At 41.2% G+C, this 18,067-nt stretch overlaps 1 protein-coding gene across 5 annotated transcripts in view; it reads left to right on the top strand.

The window, feature by feature from the left end:
- GPM6B (glycoprotein M6B) overlaps positions 1 to 18,067 on the top strand; it is a 176,107-nt gene that overhangs the window by 21,505 nt on the left and 136,535 nt on the right. The window contains exon 1 of one of the 5 annotated variants that reach the window (XM_079909876.1): positions 5,456 to 5,519. The exons of the other annotated variants lie outside the window; for them this stretch is intronic. Coding sequence (XP_079766002.1) covers positions 5,480 to 5,519 — 40 coding nt within the window. The 5' untranslated portion in view covers positions 5,456 to 5,479. Of the gene's footprint in view, positions 1 to 5,455; positions 5,520 to 18,067 lie in introns of those variants that run through there. 5 annotated transcript variants of the gene reach the window in all.

Genomic DNA, 18,067 nt, shown 5'->3' with positions numbered 1-18,067 from the left:
GGGAATTCCTTGCGGAGCCCCCGGCCCCCTACCCGCCTCCTACATTCCCTGTGCTCTTGATTGTGTAGGTGGTAATTTTGTATCGATGAACATTTCGGTGAGGGTTAGTAAGGAGGGCACATTATTTCGCATTTAAAAGAAAGCTCAAAGAATTTTAGAGTTAAACCTTTTTTTTTTTGGTTTGTTTTTAAAAATTTACTAGGTGATCAAAATCAGAAAGGAAATAAGGCCCCCCAAATCCAACAGGACAATTTCTTACCAAAAAGTTAGGTATGAGATAGGTTAAGATCCTTCTAGAAAGGGCAGAATTGCATGACCTGTATCTCTGGTTCCTACTTAATGCCCGCACTGAGTGGTCACAGCCTGTAACTGGGCAGTGCTTGGCACAGACATGTTGAAGTTACACAGAAGTACAGGCTTGAGGAAAGCATTAACTAATTTTCCTGAAATAAGTTAACTCTGGGGTTTTTTTTGTTGCTGTTTTTTGTTTATTAAAGCTAGGCATTCGGATTCGTTCGGGTTAGAAATTGAGCGTCGAAGTACCACTTGGGGACCTTCTTGGGAACGGCTTTCTCAATACCCTGGTCTTCATTGGGGCGGGCTTTATTTTTAAGTAGGTGTGGAAGTTCCATGCGGTACTCATGAAGCAAATGCCCAAACCAGAGGCCTGTTCTCAAGGAAGTACCTTGTGTCTGAGACAATTATCGCTTCTACACTTCAATTACCAATTTATGTTAATTTGTGCATACCTCACTGGTTCTGGCAGTCTCCTTGGCTTTAGTTCTTAGTTTTTACATTAAAAAAAACACAAAAGGTCCCCTCACGTCAGAAGGGAAACATACTGATTTCCTTTGGTAGGTTCTTAGTAAATACACCACAGGGCCGTGAACTGGTTTTATTTTTCCAGATGTATTTAATCACCGAACATACCCTGATGAATGTTGTAATTGAAATGATTTAACGCTGGGAAAACTCTGACCATTTGTCCACTGGCGGGGACTTTGGTTCTTATACAAGTCACTTCCTTAATGTGGTATCAGTTAATTTACTGGTAAAATGGGTGAGGTTTGTGGAAATAACTGATAAAAGTCCCTTTGGACTCAAATTTTAAGGTATCCAAAATCTTTAAGTTGACAAAGAAAATAATGAGCAGTGGTGGTGCATGCAGATTTATCTTTCAATGCATCTTAAAAGAAAACATGTTTTTCAAAAATTGTTGAGCCAGTTGACTTTTTTTATGGCTTTGTTGAGATAGAATTCACATACCATGTAATTCACACATTTAAGTGCGCAAAGTCAGTGATTTTTTAGTATATTCGAGTTGTGCAACCACTGCCACTAGCTATCATTGTCATCACCCTAAAAAGAAACCCTCTACCCATTAGAAGTCCCTCCCCGTTCTCCCTACCCCCCAACCCCTAGCAACCACTAATCTACTTTCCGTCTCTATGCACTTGTCTATTCTGGACATTTCATGTAAATGCAATGAGCCAATTGATGTTTGAAGTGTGTTTGACTATTCAGTGCCGTTGGTTGTTTTGCACAATGGGAAGATGTCGATGTACTTTTTGTATGCTGTACAACACCTAAATGAATCAGTTGAAGCTAATGATTTCACTGGCTGAAGAGTTCCACATTTGCCCATTGTGCACGTGTGTGCTCCCACTTGCCCCGAGCTCGCACTCGCGCGCGCTTGCTCGCTCTCTCTGTCTCTGTCTGTCTGTCTGTCTCTCTCTCTGTCTCTGTCTCTGTCTCTCTGTCTCTGTCACTGTTACTCTGATGGGAACTCAGGTTGCCTAATAGAATTTTGAGTCCGTTACTTCTTCATCGGCCTGGAGACATACCAACTAATTGGATTCCCTGCAGTAACCTCTTAAGAGGCATTTGTAGACTATCCACCCAGCTTTGATATGGATCGTGTATCCAGAGAGAAGTGCCGAGTTTGTTTCCTTAGTTGCCTGTAATTTTAAATGAAAATTATATGTGAAATGATCAGATACAGCAAAACAGCTAAATAGTTGTTTTGATCCGTGGTTGTGATAGGGAAGTTTTTATGAGGATTATGAATTTAAACACAGTCAATCATTTCACTAAATAGCATTAAAAAAAACTGGTTGAGAGCAGTTCTTTAACTGTAACGTGCATACAAGTCATCTGGTGATCTTCTGCAGAAAGCAGTGTCTGGTACTCTGGGCCTGGGTGGGGTCTAGCAAGCGCTTGGGTGGCGCTGGTGCTGGCGGTCCCCAGGGCCAGGAAATAGAGGGAAAGCAGACCAAGTCCGAGGCCCGGGTGCCTGGCCCAGCAATTCCACGAACTTACCATGTGATTTTGGGTAAATCATTTTGTCTTCTTAAGCTCGGTTTACTGCACAATAAAAGGGTTTGATGAAATCATTTCTTTGGGCCCTTACAGATCTAAAAGGATGTAATTTAGAAAAAAGAAATGAGAGGGTCATGTTAGGCTTGAAAAACATGAGAAAACAGCTCCCTAATTATTTAAACACTTTGTTTTCATGAAGCCAGCATCACAGGCATCACTGGTAGTTGCGTTGAATGCTGGCATCTTGACGTGCCCGCCAATAGGACAGCTGGCCCTCCTCCAAGGAGACTGGTGGAGGAAGTGTTCACCCTCTTTAGGGTCTCCAGCTTTGACTTTTCCTGCCCTCTTTTTAGAGCTGACCGCTCCAGAGAGCCGTTCTTTTTTTTAATTTTTTATATATATTTTTAACATCTTTATTGGAGTACAGTTGCTTTACAATGGTGTGTTAGTTTCTGCTTTATAACGAAGTGAATCAGCTATACATATTCATATATCCGCATATCTCCTCCCTCTTGCGTCTCCCTCCCAGCGTCCCTATCCCACCCCTCTAAGTGGTCACAGAGCACCGAGCTGATCTCCCTGTGCTATGCGGCTGCTTCCCACTAGCTGTCTATTTTGGTAGTATGTGTAAGTCCATGCCACTGGAGAGCCTTTCTTGATTCTGCACACAGGGCCCAGGCCATCTTCAGAGGCCAGAGTCAGAAGGAAGCACGTACACTGAGGACCCACACATACAACATTTGCTTCTGGAAGTTTGCTCAGGAATTCAGATGCAGCTGGAGACGAAGGAATGGTACCTTAAGGAATAGCTGGGCAGGAAGTAGTCCCAGAATGGGCTAGCCTCCCTCCCTCGGAGTGTTAAGACCTAGTAACAGCCCACCTTCGGGTCCAGGAGAGAGCGCCCTTCAAGTCTTGGGATGTGGACTGAAATTTTGAATAAACCTCTAGTCCAATAGCACAGAGTACTGTTTGTGACAAACAGGAAGTAATTAATTACTTGGAAATTATTTTTTTGCTCCAGCAAAACACTTGCCCAAACCACTTGACCCCTCTAAGGGGTTCTTAGAGGACATCCTTACCTGCTGCATCCGAGGTCAACCAGTTAGATGGTTTATTGAAAATGCCAAAGTGGTGAATCATTAAAAGTACCATATATGTGTCTTACACATTTCATTTAATTTTAAACATTAATTCACCGGAATTTTGTTGGAAAGTCAAGGTCTTTGAGTGTGAGCCCTCAAAGTCTTCGTTGTGTATAAATCACAGCCAGAATTCAATGGCTTTTGATTTCCAGTTCGATGCTTTTAGAGTGAGAGCCAATCTCTGCAGCATCCTTTTAGGTCACCAACCCCACTCCCCTTAAACCTTTAAAATTGCCCATACTTATTCTAGCGACTGTTTTTCCAAGTGACTCATCTTTTAAGGCATTTCAAAGCCATTCAACTTGGTTTTCAGAGAAGTAAAAACTCTTTCTTTTGGCACTCATTTTATTAGTTTGTGTAACACCTAATTAAATTTCATAATTCTAGTAACAAGTACAACTGGCGTAAACAGATTTGAGAGTAAATAGACTCTTCTGAGGTACACAGTTCAGCTGGTGGATGAAGTAGTACATAGATGTCTTGGAGAATAGCCTGGAAACCAAGTTCTGTGGGCGATGGTCATTATGGTTTACAAAAAGAATAGAGAGTATGGGGTAATTGGGTGGGTCCATTAGGTGAACATTGGTAAGAGAGCTCTTACTGTATCTTCAGCCAATGTCACCCATTTAATAACTTTAACATGATTTTTCTGGTTACTATTAGCTAGCTTGTTAGTGTTTATAATATGGCTTTTCTGTTCAAAAGTCAAATTTGTCAAGAACAAAGATTGCTTTACCCGTTGTTTTATCCCAGTGTTCATTCAAATAATTGACGTATTGTAGCTACTCCACAAATATTTGTTGAAGGGATAAGGGTTTTATCATATAAAATGCATTTTATTAAGGTTTGTCTACATTATAAATGTACAGATTTCAAAGTATATAAAATTATGTATGGCAAACTGATAAACTAGACTAAATTAAATAGGGCAAATGACATTAATTATTCTTTAATAACATTAATACGTTGAGCACAGATTTGCACAGAGTAACAGAATTTCAGAGCTTGAAGTCACTTTAGAAGTAAATTGGGGACTTCCCTGGTGGTGCAGTGGTTAAGAATCTGCCTGCCAATGCAGGGGACACGGGTTCAATCCCTGGTCTGGGAAGATCCCACATGCCGCGGAGCAGCTAAGCCCGTGCGCCACAACTGCTGAAGCCTGTGTGCCTAGAGCGTGCGCTCCGCAACGAGAAGCCACTGCAATGAGAAGCCCGCGCACCACAATGAAGAGTAGACCCCGCTCGCTGCAACTAGAGAAAAGCCCGTGTGCAGCAACAAGACCCAGTGCAGTCAAAAATAAGTAATTTTATTTTTTAAAAAAAGTAAATTGATTGCTGTAGGCATATACAGACACAGAAACAATTTAAAGAACAGTGTGAATGTTATTTCATTACTGAATTTTGCCTTTAGCTTTTTTCTTTTAATGTTATAAAATATTTTTCTCTGGTGACAAGTACTTCCTTGTCAGATTTTTGAAGTGCAAAAAAGCTTGGAGTGAAACATTTTGTTTCAGTGAAATTCATTATTGCCCTGAGGATTGAAAGGCAACAACGGTCTTGAGTTTTCATTCTCAGCTTGTGTAATTGGGTTAAATGAATACCTACCACAGTGCCACGCAACAAGCATGTACCAGTCTCTGAGTGTTTGAGTTCCTGTCACATGGCCATCACCCTGAAGGCTTTTGGGAATATAAGACATCTGCTCACTCAACAAGTGTTCAGAGCCCTACTCAGATGAGCGAGGTACTGTGCTAAGTCTTGAAGCAAAAATAAAAAAACAAAACCCAGTCCTGTCCTCAGATCACCGCAGTTATTTTGCAGATGCAGATAAACAGTTATAATAGAAGTACAAGGTCCTGTCGAATAATTTCCTCTGTCTGAGGGAGAAAAAAAGGGTGGGGTGGTATTTCTGAGAGGGATTTTCTGGGGAGGGTGGTTATCCTTGATCTGAGTCTTGAAGGATGAATGGGATGACAAGAGTCAGTGTCCGGGAGAGGACATCCCAGGCCCTGGCTACAGATGTGCAAGAGCAGGAGGTGTGGCAGAGACCCCTGCATGGGTAAGTTGAGGTGGTGGGCATGGCCTGAACGTGGGCGAGTGGGGAGAGCTGAGGCTAGAGGAGAGGCCAGGCCAGACAGTGAAAAGCTAGGAAAGAATTTGATCATTACCCTGTTGGTCACAGAGAATCACAAAGGGATTTTAAGCAGGGAAGTGACAGCTGGAGAGAAGTGACAATCTACCCGAGGAGATAAAAGAAACCCAGACTCGGGTAGCTTGTAGGAAGCTTCTGGGGGAGACTTGTATTTGAGTTGTGTTGAGAAGGGTGGAAAGGATTAGGGTACGCGTGGAAGAGAGGTAGGAGTGAGCAAGGTTTACTGGTGGGATCCTGAAGAGACTGGCCTGGCCATAGCAGAGACTGGGTGTGGGGAAAAGTAGGAAAGGAAAAAAAAAAAAGAAGATGGGGGGAGGGGCACTGGAAGACTGGATGAAGAGTAATACTGTAATTGATTACACATGGGCACACATAGGTGCATCTTGCAAGAATATTTATAATCTATTGCCTCCTCCCTTTCAAAAGATAAAGTGGAGAAGGAAGGAAGTGTGAGCCTTTTGGGGATGGAAAGAGTCTCTTTGGTGCGACTCCAGAGGGGTTAGGCATTGAAAGGAAACCCAGTTCTTGCCTGTTTATACATTTGATTATTTTGAAAGTGTCATTATTTCTTCCTTAAATATTTGAAAGAATTCACCAGTGAAGCTATCTGGGTCTGGAGTTTTCTTTGTGGAAATGTTTTAAACGATGAATTATATTTCTTTAACAGAGAGAGTACTGTTCAGATTTCCTGTTTCTCTTTGTTTCAGTTTTGATAAGTTGTGTTTTTCAAGGACTTCTTCATTTTATCTAAGTTATTAGCTCTATTGATATAAAGTTGTTCATAATATTTTTGTATTATCTACCTAATCCTGTTGTCTGTAGGATCTGTAGTGATGTTCCCCTGTTCATTCCTAGTGATGTAGGTAATTTGTATTCTGTTTATTTTTCTTGATCAGTCTTGGTCATTTATTTTAAAATTTATTTTAGTAGGTTGATATTACATCTGATACCTACATCTGATAGATGAGCTGATCACTTAATTAAAAAGGAGTACTTTTCTTGTAATCAAAAAATAGGATTTTACTGTCTAGAAGTAAAAATTGCTTGGTTAAAGACAGAATCTGCTGAAGGACAAAGTATCTAAACCTGATCTTTTGAATTTTACTCTTAATGGCTCTATAACTCGTGTATTTGAACTTGGTTTGACAAGATCTGTTGTAAACGATCTTGCATGAGAGTTATTGCTTAGTATCTGCTTGTGTGTTTGTTTTGTGTAGGACTGTTAAATTCTGTTTTCCTCTGCGGAGCAACTGGAGACAGATACTGAGACAAAAGAAGTCTTCTTTCCTTCCCTTTCAAGTGTACTTTTAGCTCAGTGTTTCTCAGCCTCAGCACTTTTGACATTTTGAGCTGGACGATTCTTTGTTGTGAGGGACTGTCCTGTGCAGTGTAGGACATTTAGCAGCATTCCTGGCCTCTACCCACTACATGCCAGTAACGCTCCCCAAGTTGTGACAACCAAAACTGTCTCCAGGCATTGCCAAATAACAACTCCTGGGGGGCAAAATCACCCCATAGTGAGAGCCACTGCTTTCAAGTAAGAGGAATTGAAAACCTTTTGTGTTTCACAATATTATAAAATCTGAGTAATGGCATCGTTGAAAACACACCTACAGAATAGAAAAATCTCTGGTTCAAAAGATGTTATCCTTCCGAAAGGGATACTTGATTTTTCAAGTTAAAGGAAGTTTTTTTTTTTTTTTTTAAACCTTTTTTCAACATCATCAGAGAATCTGGAGATATAGTGGGGAGCCTTGCAGACCACCTAATTCACTCTTTGGAGTAAAATGGTACCTAAACCATCTCAACAGTGAGAGCAAACACAGAGTGTCTGGCTTTCCTTGGTAAATTGTTCTGATGTTCAGGATGCTTTATCTCTGAAAGAACTGAATCTATGTGAAGTTCGTTTTGCTTGCTAAAGTTGGTTTCATTATCCTTTGTTCTCTTCATTAAGTAGAAAGATCTCAAGGATCTAGTCACGTTTCTTAACATCCTTAATTACCTTGATGGCCTTTCCAAATTTAGAATTCATCTCCTTAGCTATAATCAAATCTGCCCAGATTAAACCTTTAAGGCAACCTCCTGAACACTCTGTTTCATCCTTAGGGTCTGTAGTAATGACTTCTTTACATTTTTCCGTGTGTTTGAGAAACGCAGGAGTTAAAGGGACTGATTTCCCCCTTCTTGCTCACAGAGATCCTTTTTGAACAGCCATTGATCTCCCTGCCCTCAGATGGAGACGTTAAATTGGTGTTTTCTGAGGGATCTGAGCACCCTTGCAAAATAGTTCTAGTGTACAAAGAGCAGGAACCTTGGAAGTGAAAGTCAGAAGCAGGCTACAAAATCTGCTATTTTGTGTGTGTATCAGGTCACCCTTTTAGGTTTCGGACTGTGGTGTTTCACGACTCCCTGAAAAGAATGTTTAAATGGAGGCTTTTAAAATGGCAGCTTAAATTCAGGCGTCTGTTCCTTCACACAATGAGCGAAGAATGGAGATGTAATTAGCAAAGAAACTCACACCCTTAGGATGACCTTATTTGATGCAGCTGTCTATGTTACATTTTCTTTTTAGTTTTCTCCTGTGGAATAGTCTGACAGTATCCACAGTTAAGTAAAGCAGAATTCAGAACATTAAAGAGATGAGTTTTCACTCCACGAATTACTGTCATTTTGCAAAGCCACTGCCCTGGATTACCAAAAACTGTTTTGAGCTCTATTATATAATGATATTTTGTCACAGATAATTTTAGATGTTTTGCAAGAGGCACAAATATTATAAAAATCACTTTCGGTATTGAAGTATAATATACACATAAAAAGTGGGCAGATCGTAAGCATACAGCTTGATAAATGTTTGCAAACTTAACCAGTATATAAATTAAGAAGCAGAATATTACCAGCCCCTCAGAAATCCCCTGCAAGCTGCACTTCAGGCAGCCGCAAGCAAGGGTAATCATTCCTAATTTCTGCCAGCATACTTTGGCCAGTTTGTGCTCTTTATATAAATGGAATCATACAGGATGAACTCTTAGGTCTGGCAGCTTTTGATCAACATGAATAACATTATTTAAAAACTCAGTGATGTTTTCTGTCTGGAAAATAGACCTGTTTCTAAATCATTATGGTTAAAAGCATTTATTAAATGCCTTCATGTGTAGAGCTGTGCTAGGGAATACATCAACCACTGGTTCCTACCCTCTGTTTTAAGTAGAAAACATTGACACAGGGGGCTTCCCTGGTGGCGCATTGGTTGAGAGTCCGCCTGCCGATGCCTGGGACGCGGGTTCGTGCCCCGGTCCGGGAAGATCCCACATGCCGCGGAGCGGCTGGGCCCGTGAGCCATGGCCGCTGAGCCTGCGCGTCCGGAGCCTGTGCTCCGCAACGGGAGGGGCCACAGCGGTGAGAGGCCCGCGTACCGCAAAAACAAAACAAAACAAAACAAAACATTGACACAGCAGGTGTGAGAAGGACTTTGAAAATAATTGATGGGAGATGAGATGGGTACATGAAAAAGCTTACAGATGACGGGATTATAAAGATAAGGTACCCTCACTAGCCACCTTGGAAATGGAAAAATACATCATGAGGGTTTGTGAATAAAGAGGAAGCTGTTGATGTGTATTTGTTCAGGATACGATCATTACGAATAATTTCTGGCTTCAGGGTGTAAGGATGTAACAGATGTTAAGACCTCCTCCCAGTTTCTTGAAGAAGATAGAGTTTTAGGAATTGTCTGAATTAACAGTAGTTAGTGAACTGTTAGTTAAGTGGGTGTTCCAGGTGTAGTGCAGGTTTGGAAAAAGGGTTGAAGGCCTGGGATGATTTCTGGTTATCCTCCTGAAAACTCTTAGAAATAGATACAAAACTGTTTTTGCTAAATTACCTTTTCTTCTTGCATTGTTGGGACTTAGTAATAATCTGCCTTCATTCCTTCAATGAGGATTTTTGTTATCTTACTGACTGAAGTCTTGATATAGTTGTTACCGAACCAAACTTGGGTCCTCTCGCCTGCGCACAGTAAAGCCAATCTGCTGGCCCTGGGTTGTGTGAAGGAAAGTGCAGCATTTATTGCAGAGCAGCAGGCAAGGAGTCTGGGACAGCTAGAGCTCAAAAGACCCGAACTCTCCAGTGGGTTTCAGTGAAGCATTTTTAAAAGGCAAGGTGAGGGAGGGGAGTCCCAGGGTATGTGATCAGCTCTCGCACAGTTCTCTGATTGACTGATGGTGAGGGAACAGGGCTGTGTCACAGGGGTTAATATTACCGGTCCTTAGGCTACAGGAGGCCTGGGGGCTATGTGCTCATGGGCATCAAGCAGTGAACATCTTCCTTTTAGTGGGGGGTTTACACATCTGTAAAATAACTCAGGAAATGTGCATCAGGTGCCGTTATCTAGGTTACTTCCGAGAGGAGCCAAAGCAGAGGACTTGGGGGAAGGGGTCTGTCGCAGGAAGGCCCCATAGGGTCCTGCTCGGTTACATAGTCAGCAGAATGAATGCTTTGTCATCACGTGGAGCTGGCTTTAAATTGTGTAGTGTCACCACTGCTTCCCAAGTCGTGGCGACAACTTACACTCCCCCCAGGAGTGTCTGAGCATTCTAGTTTCTCCAAATCTTCTCCAGCATCTGGTGTTCTCACCGTTTTTAATTTTTTCAAGAACCTGATAGGTATGAAGTGGTATTTCATTGTTTTTTATATGAATTTCCCTGGAGAGGTTGAAACTTTTTGGTAGGTTATTGGCCATTTGGGTTTTCTCTTTCATTTATAGCCTTATTTATTTTTTTCTATTGATTTGTAGCAATTCTTTATACATTCTAGACAATAACCCTTAGTTAAATGTGTTGTCAGTATCATCTTTCTCTCTGTGGCTTATCTTTTAATTTTGTTGAGCACATCTTTTGTTGTGCTGAATATTTTTTATTATAATAAAGCTCTAATTATCAGTCTTTTCCTTTGTTCTTCTATGATTTGTGCCTTTTATTGTAGCCTTGTTTTAAAATTGTTCCTATCTCCAAGGTCATGAAGATGTTCTTCTATATAGTCTCTTTTAAAGCATGCTTTTCAGAGACCTACTGTATAGCACAGGGAACTATACTCAAAATTTTGTAGTCACCTATAAGGGAAAAGAATCTGAAAAAGAATATATACACACACACATACAGATACATATATATATATATAACTGAATCACTGTGCTGTACACCTGAAACTAACACAACACTGTAAATCAGCTATACTTCAATTTTAAAAAAGTGTTGCATAAAAAAAGAAGAAAACCTGTGCTTTTCAGTTTTCAGTCTTAATTCCATTGGGATTTTAGTTTTTTGGTATAGTATGACGTAGAAATCTATTTATATTTTACATTTCCTATACAGAAACCACCACATACTTAATATTTCCTCCTTTCCCCACTGATTTTTATATGTGATCTCTTGTGTATTACATTTCTCTACTATACCTATGCATACATCTCTGGACTCCATTCTGTTCTCTTGCTCTATTTTGCCATCCATCTGCTAAGATTGTGCTGTCGTAATTAGTATAGATTTAAAATAAGCTGGGATATCTCCTGGAAGTTTTCTCCTCGTGTTCTTCTTTCAAAGTGTCAGAGATATTCTTCGTTTTGTGATTTTGGAATCAGCCTTTGATGTTCCACAAACGTCCCTGTTAGGATTTTGAGTGGGATTACAGTGAATTTATAGAATAATTTTCATGATAGTGTGTTCACTGTATTGAACCGTCCATTTGCATACATGGTGCATCTTTTCACACAATCAGATCTTCTTTTCAATCCCCCAGTAATGTTTTTGCACACCTTAAAAAAAAAAAAATCTAGTGAAGGTCCCTCGTAGTTTTCTATGGCTTTTCTAAAGAGAAAAAGTAAATCAGTCCGGGTCAGAACTAATTCCATGGAATGTCATGTTTTCCTTCCACAGACCTGTGGCAAATTGCAGCTGAATGTACAAAATGGTTCACGTTAATAGAGGCTGTAGGGAAAGCTGATTCTGAATTATCACCTACCAGCCTGGTCATAAGAAGTGAGGTGAGGTACTCTTACTTAAACCAACCCTTGATATATTATAATAAGTTAAGAAAATATAACCCTCAATATGTTAAAATGCAGATTTCTCCTAAAAGAAAAATATGGCCCTATTTGCTCCACTGCAAAGACCAAGTTTACATTCAAGATGCAAACTCTCAGTTGAAAGAGAAAGAAAGCAAGCCAGGCTTCTACTCATATCTTACGGCGATGCAGCTAAGGTTACCCTAGAGTGATTTAACCGCGCCTCTTCTGTAGGAGTGTCACTTCCACATTTGGCAGTGTCACTCATGAAAATGAACTTTGCCTGGTCGATTCAAGATTACCTGGTTTCCCAAAGTGCTTTAATGGAAAACTTTTCCTGGAATGTTTTTACGTAGCTGCTCACCCTGGTGAGAGGAGACCAACATCAGGCTGGGGTGCAAGCTTGATTTATTCCGGAAAGCGATTTATTCAGCTGTCAAATGAGATTACACGTGTGGCTGTTACCCATCACTTGACAGAAATATTCTTAGTCCTCCACAAGGCCTCAAACGTTTATTTATTTGGAGGCAACAGAAATCACAAATGTAAATTCTCCTAGAACACATCTTTGGAAATGCAGTTTTTAATAGAGTGCAGTTACCCCCTTACTATTAATGATGATGATGGCCAGAACGAGACTGGACAATTTCCACACATGCCTGCTGTCCCAGGACACCATCCCCTGCCAACCCTCTCCCCTGCCCCCGCGATGCACACACAGACTTCCATACGTTTAGATTTGAGTAATCCTGAAACGCCCCAGTCATAAGAATCCGTTCTTAAAATTCACTTCTTTTTGTTACATGTTTTTGTCTTTGAGTGGTCTCTCATTGTAGAAACTGTGGAATCTAAAATTGAAGTCTGATAGAAAACAAACTTATGGTTACTAAAGGTGAAAGGGGGTGGGGGAGGGATAAATTAGGAGTTTCGGGTTAGCAGATACTAATTACTGTGTATAAAACAGGTACACCACAAGGTCCTACTGTATAGCACAGAGAACCATTCAGTATCCTGTAAGAAACCATAATGGACAAGAATATAAAAAAAAGAATATATATGTGTAACTGAATCACTTTGCTGTACAGCAGGAACTAACACAACATTGTAAATCAACTATACTTCAATAAAAAATATTTTAAAAAATTTTAAAAATTGAAGTCTATATTTAGACATGAAAGTTAAGTTCTTGTTACTTTTTTTTTTTCCGGTACGCGGGCCTCTCACTGTCGTGGCCTCTCCCGTTGCAGAGCACAGGCTCCGGACGCGCAGCCTCAGCGGCCATGGCTCACGGGCCCAGCCGCTCCGCGGCATGTGGGATCTTCCCGGACCGGGGCACGAACCCGCGTCCCCTGCATCAGCAGGCGGACTCTCAACCACTGCGCTACCAGGGAAGCCCAAGGCCTTCTTTATGATAAGAAGGAAACAAACAATGATAGTGTGTATGATCTAAAACCAAATCATAATCAGCTTCAGAAAATTATTTTTGCCTGAACGGTTTTGTTTATTATTTCAGCCTCTGTCTAGCAAACTTGCAAATATTCCTGTAACAAAAGAAGACAGCATGGAACATTGCAGTGAACAATTAGTTTTTCATTCACCATTCAGTTTCAAGCAGTAGATTGAACCATTTCATTTTCTTGTAAGAGCTGCTAATGAATGGTACGGTGGCTGGGTTAAGTAGCGTATTTCCCCAACCTTGGTGAAGATACTAAGTTGAGACACTTGAAATGGAAAATATTTGGCCATTTGGGGGCATACAGTATGGCATTTTCATATGGTTCAGTCTAATATAGCCCAGGAAGCTAAAAAGAAGGTAGTGGCCTAAATATTTCCTCCCAAGGGACTTTTTCTAGCCTGGAATTGCAGTGAGAAAAAAAGTGCCCGTTTATTTTTTCTCTGAAACTTTGCAGATGCAACTAAAACCTCCTTCTGATGAGTTTTCCGTGGACTGTGGCTTTAAGTGTCTCAGCCCCAAACCTGGGGTTTCCCTCACAGACACCTAAAAACCAAATACTGCCGTCCTTCAGCAGCTCATTCGGCAAAGCAAAGAATCGTCCCCCAGTTTATCTACCCTGTAAATGTGGATTTGTGTGCTGCGTTCCCTTTAGGTGTGTGATACACCTGTCTGGGTAATTGTTAAGCAGGAGACGTACGAAGCTCTTGAGTTATGTTTGGTCCGTTATTTCACTTAAATTTAATGAATGCTTCTCGGTGGTTTAATATTGGCGCAGAAAATTCACGATAGCTGATATTTGTAGGAACGTTTGTCCTCCATATTTATAGCTGAAACTGCTAAAAATGTGGTCATTTCCAGGTAAGGGTCAGGTTTTTATGTCCATACAGTTGAGTTATTTCTAGACATATTTATATCTCTATCTTACTGTGCGTTTGCAACCCGTGCACCTTTGATATGTTCATGAGAAAAGTCCAGTATAATTCCTCATACTGAGGCTTCTCCACAGGTTGTTGGAAAGTCTTTTCTTTTGTAATTTTTCCCTGCTCAGCATTCCCGAACATTACTTGAAATATAAAATTGCTCTTTGAGGATGAAGTGAACAATGGGGAAATCTCTATCTTAGTTTCCTAGCATTGAGAATTTATCCTAATATGAAACAGCAAGCCATCCGAACCCTGTTTATTATAGTCCTTATCCTTGTATTTGGAAGCAGGTGTTTCATCATGAAAATATTATCGAACAGAAACCCTAGAGCCACATGTTGGCCGATGAAGAAACTCTCTCCTTCCTGCCTTCCGCCCCCGCCTCCAGTCCATTGGCCTGATCCCCGTTTGTGCTGTCCGCCATCCTGGTGTACTATTATTTGAAATCTGTGATAAAAGGTTTGGCCTCTCTTGGCCCTTGCCCGAAATTGAAGCGTTGAGACGGCTTCTCCAAGTAAGTAAATCAAGGGAGGAAAGAAAGATTTGCCCCACTGTAGCTCATCTGCCCAGGTAACTGGGAGTTGTGTGTGCTTCCATTCTCATGAGGAAATGTCTCTATAATGTTACAGAGAAGGGGTACCGTTTGGTCATTGTCATAGTCAGATGCCATGCTGCCTGGGAAGAAAGGAGATTGGTCCAGCTGAGCCCAAGCTCTGAACGTCCACGGTAGTTCTTTGCTGTGACGCGACTGCTTTTGTTGGCCTCGTCAGAGGCATCATGTGAGACATAGCTTCTTTGACCAGCCAGCTTCCCAAATTTCATTGCACACTTTCATTGCCCAAGGGCAGCTCTAACTGCAAGAACTATGGTGGTGAATAAGAGAGTCCTTGGCCTTTGAGGAGGAGTCTGCAGTCTGGTGGGAGAGATGGACCTGTGAGCAGAGAAATTATGATAAGATGAAAAGAGAACAACAGAAATGTATTCAGAAAAGGATTTTCTTCTGATGATAGGACGGTGCCAATTCTGCTCTGCGTGCCTACCCACATATATTACCATATAGGGGACATTTCTCTCTTCTTTCACAAAGTAACTGGCTATTGTAATGACAGTATGAACAGATTTCAGATTTTGTTACATCTGAATGTTGCTGCTTTTGCAAGTGGACATCCGGCTGAAACATATTCAGCTCGGCACACTCAGACCTTCGCCGAAGGGCATTTTCTGAACGTAGCAAATCATCACTGATAGTTTAATGCAATTAGGAGAGAAATAGAGATGGTTGGTCATAAAGCCGATCGAAACCACAAGTTGCGTTACCAGATAAACCATCGGTGATGTCAGTAACTGTAATGACATAATGAAACATCACTGTTACATGATGCTTCTTTCTTTAGAAGCCTGGTGACACCATCACAGGAACCTGAACGTTAATTAAGGTGTTGCTTGAATGCCTGACGAATTCTAATCTCTTATATAGTTTAGTCTTAAATGGAATGCTTCATTTAATTATTTCTATAATTTTGTTACCTGTGACAACTTATTTTGAGGGTAGAGGAGATAGGGTCTATGTTATCGTTGCCATGGTGACTTTGTACTTAAAATGGCAGGCTGTGCTTACTTGGTTTAAAAATATCTACAGTGTGATTGCCGTAAAAATCTCTGCAAGTAACTTGCTCACGTCCAGTGAGTCACTCCTCGTTTGACTGGCATTTCAGCGAATGACTTGATCACAGGAGTTGTTGGGAGAAATGCCAGAGGTTATTACTATAAAGCACTAAAGATATTTTCAGTTTCCACCACTAAAAATCTGAATATTGCAGAATGGCTTACATGCGTCCTTGCCACGTTTACCTGAGTGAAACAATCTTAACATCATGTCGAGAGACTTGAGGGACTCAGGGATGAATTGTACTTGGGCAGTATACGGGGTGTCTTCAGTCGGCTGCCTGTTGTTGAGGCCACGTGCCCACTTTTCGCTTGAGTCTCTACGACACTGGATTGGAATATTTCAGTCGATTGCTCTCTCCCTTCTGCTGTCACAGAGGTCCCATGATAGCCGGTCGGCTACCTGATTTTATTTATTTTTTGAAGACGGAACCTCCTTAAAACACACACACACGAATTAATAGACAAATATGTGTTCTTTGTAAACTAACTTGAGCAGCACAGAAAGCTGCATTATTTTGCAGGCGACAGCCTGGAGTGGGTGCCTGGGAGCTTTTGGTTCCTTTGTGGATCCTTTGTGGAGTGGGCTTTGTGGCAGCTGTTGACCGCTCAGAGTCTCTCCAGTTGACTGTTTTGCCAATGACGAGGCTTCGGAACATTTCAAGTCCTGGGGAAGTGGGGAGTAACAATTGGTGTAGATGCATCGGTGCATTCTGTATCCACCTGGGCGATATAAACATGTCGCTGCCCATGCGGCCCTCCCCCTTTCGTAAATATCCATTCCAGTGCCTTGGGGGCAATGTGGGAAAGAGTACTGCTTCACTTGTGAGCATCCCTTTCGTCCATTCCTGCCTGCGCGGAAATCTTTCTTCGGCAGAGTGTGTTTGTCTTTCTGTACTAGCATCTTTTTTTTTTTTTTCTCTGATGGCTCAAATCAGCGCCCTTGGTCACTGAGAAAATAAAAATATAGTCAAAGCCTCGTGAGGCAGGTCTAGAGACGGCTGCCTTGGACGCCTTGTCTGCTCTGTACCCACAGCTGCCTCCCGCCCCTGAGGTTGGTCCACAGCAGCTGAAAACCCTGCTGGGCCTTTCCGAGCCCCTTAGGGGACGTGTAAGAGGCAGATGCACTTAATTATTAGGTATATTACAAATGCAGGAGATTAAGCTTTGACAAGGTTTTGGACTTGGAACAGAAGGGCACTTTGTTTTTATGAATCTACTTGGTTTTCAAAAAAAATCACAACGTAGATGTATATCAGTCAAGAAATGGAGATATACAGATACATATATACATACATAGACTCATAAAATGAATATATGTTAAATGTAACATACGCACCTGTAGACAGACATGCGTGTATATACACGTGTATAACATACATATCTATTACACGCAAATATATGTACATGCACATATATGTACCTATGTATATGAGACATATATGAAACCTTTACTGAGTCCTTACTTACTATGTGTGGGCAGTGATCTAAGGGCTTTACCTGCATCAACCAGTGTAATTCTCACCATTTCACAGATATGACCACTGAGGTCCCAGAGCCAGGAAGTGGCAAGGCCAGTATTTGAACGCACGCACTCTGGCTCCATCTCTGTTCCTTACCTCTTCCTGTTGGAGGTGGTGCAGTCAATGTCATTTAATGGTATGGTTGATTTGTTGGGTGTTGGTGCTTAAAACCACAGGGAACGTTGAACTGGTGGTGGGCATGGAAGGGATGTGGAGAATGCCATTTCTCCCACCTATTTTCTTCTGCCAGCACAGGAAAGGGATAGGGAAACCTGGAGCTCATTTGTTTTAATGGTCTCAACGGTGGCACACTTTTGATGGTGGGTTAGATTTTGGGGAAGTGGTCATAGTTGATTGGGGCAGATCCAATGAGTAAGGGGAGTGACCAACTTGAGGACTGCCATTTGGAGACCCAGGAAAATAATGTAAATTGTTTATCTTCTCCGGAGATAATTCAGCATCATTGGATGCCAGGTGGCTTGGAAGAACAGTTCTTTATATGTACACTTTAGTAATTATTATTTTGTTGAAGTATAGTTGATGTACAATATTATATAAGTTACAGGTGTACAATACAGTGATTCACAATTTTAAAGGTTGTACTCCATTTCCAGTTATTATAAAATATTGGCTGTATTCCCTGTGTTGTATAATATATCCTTGTAGCTTATTTTAAACATAATAATAGTTTGTACCTCTTATTCCCCTACCTTTATATTGTCCTTCCCCCCTTCCCTCTCCCCAGTGGTAACCCTAGTTTGTTCTCTATGTCTGTGAATCTTTTTCCTTTTTGTTATACTCACTAGTTTGTTTTATTCTTTAGATTC

Source organism: Stenella coeruleoalba, assembly GCF_951394435.1.
Source record: "Stenella coeruleoalba genome assembly, chromosome: X".
In the NCBI taxonomy this organism is placed as follows: domain Eukaryota; kingdom Metazoa; phylum Chordata; class Mammalia; order Artiodactyla; family Delphinidae; genus Stenella; species Stenella coeruleoalba.
The sequence above is the reverse complement of the archived record's forward strand: the minus strand, read 5'-3'. Positions and strand labels throughout refer to the sequence as shown.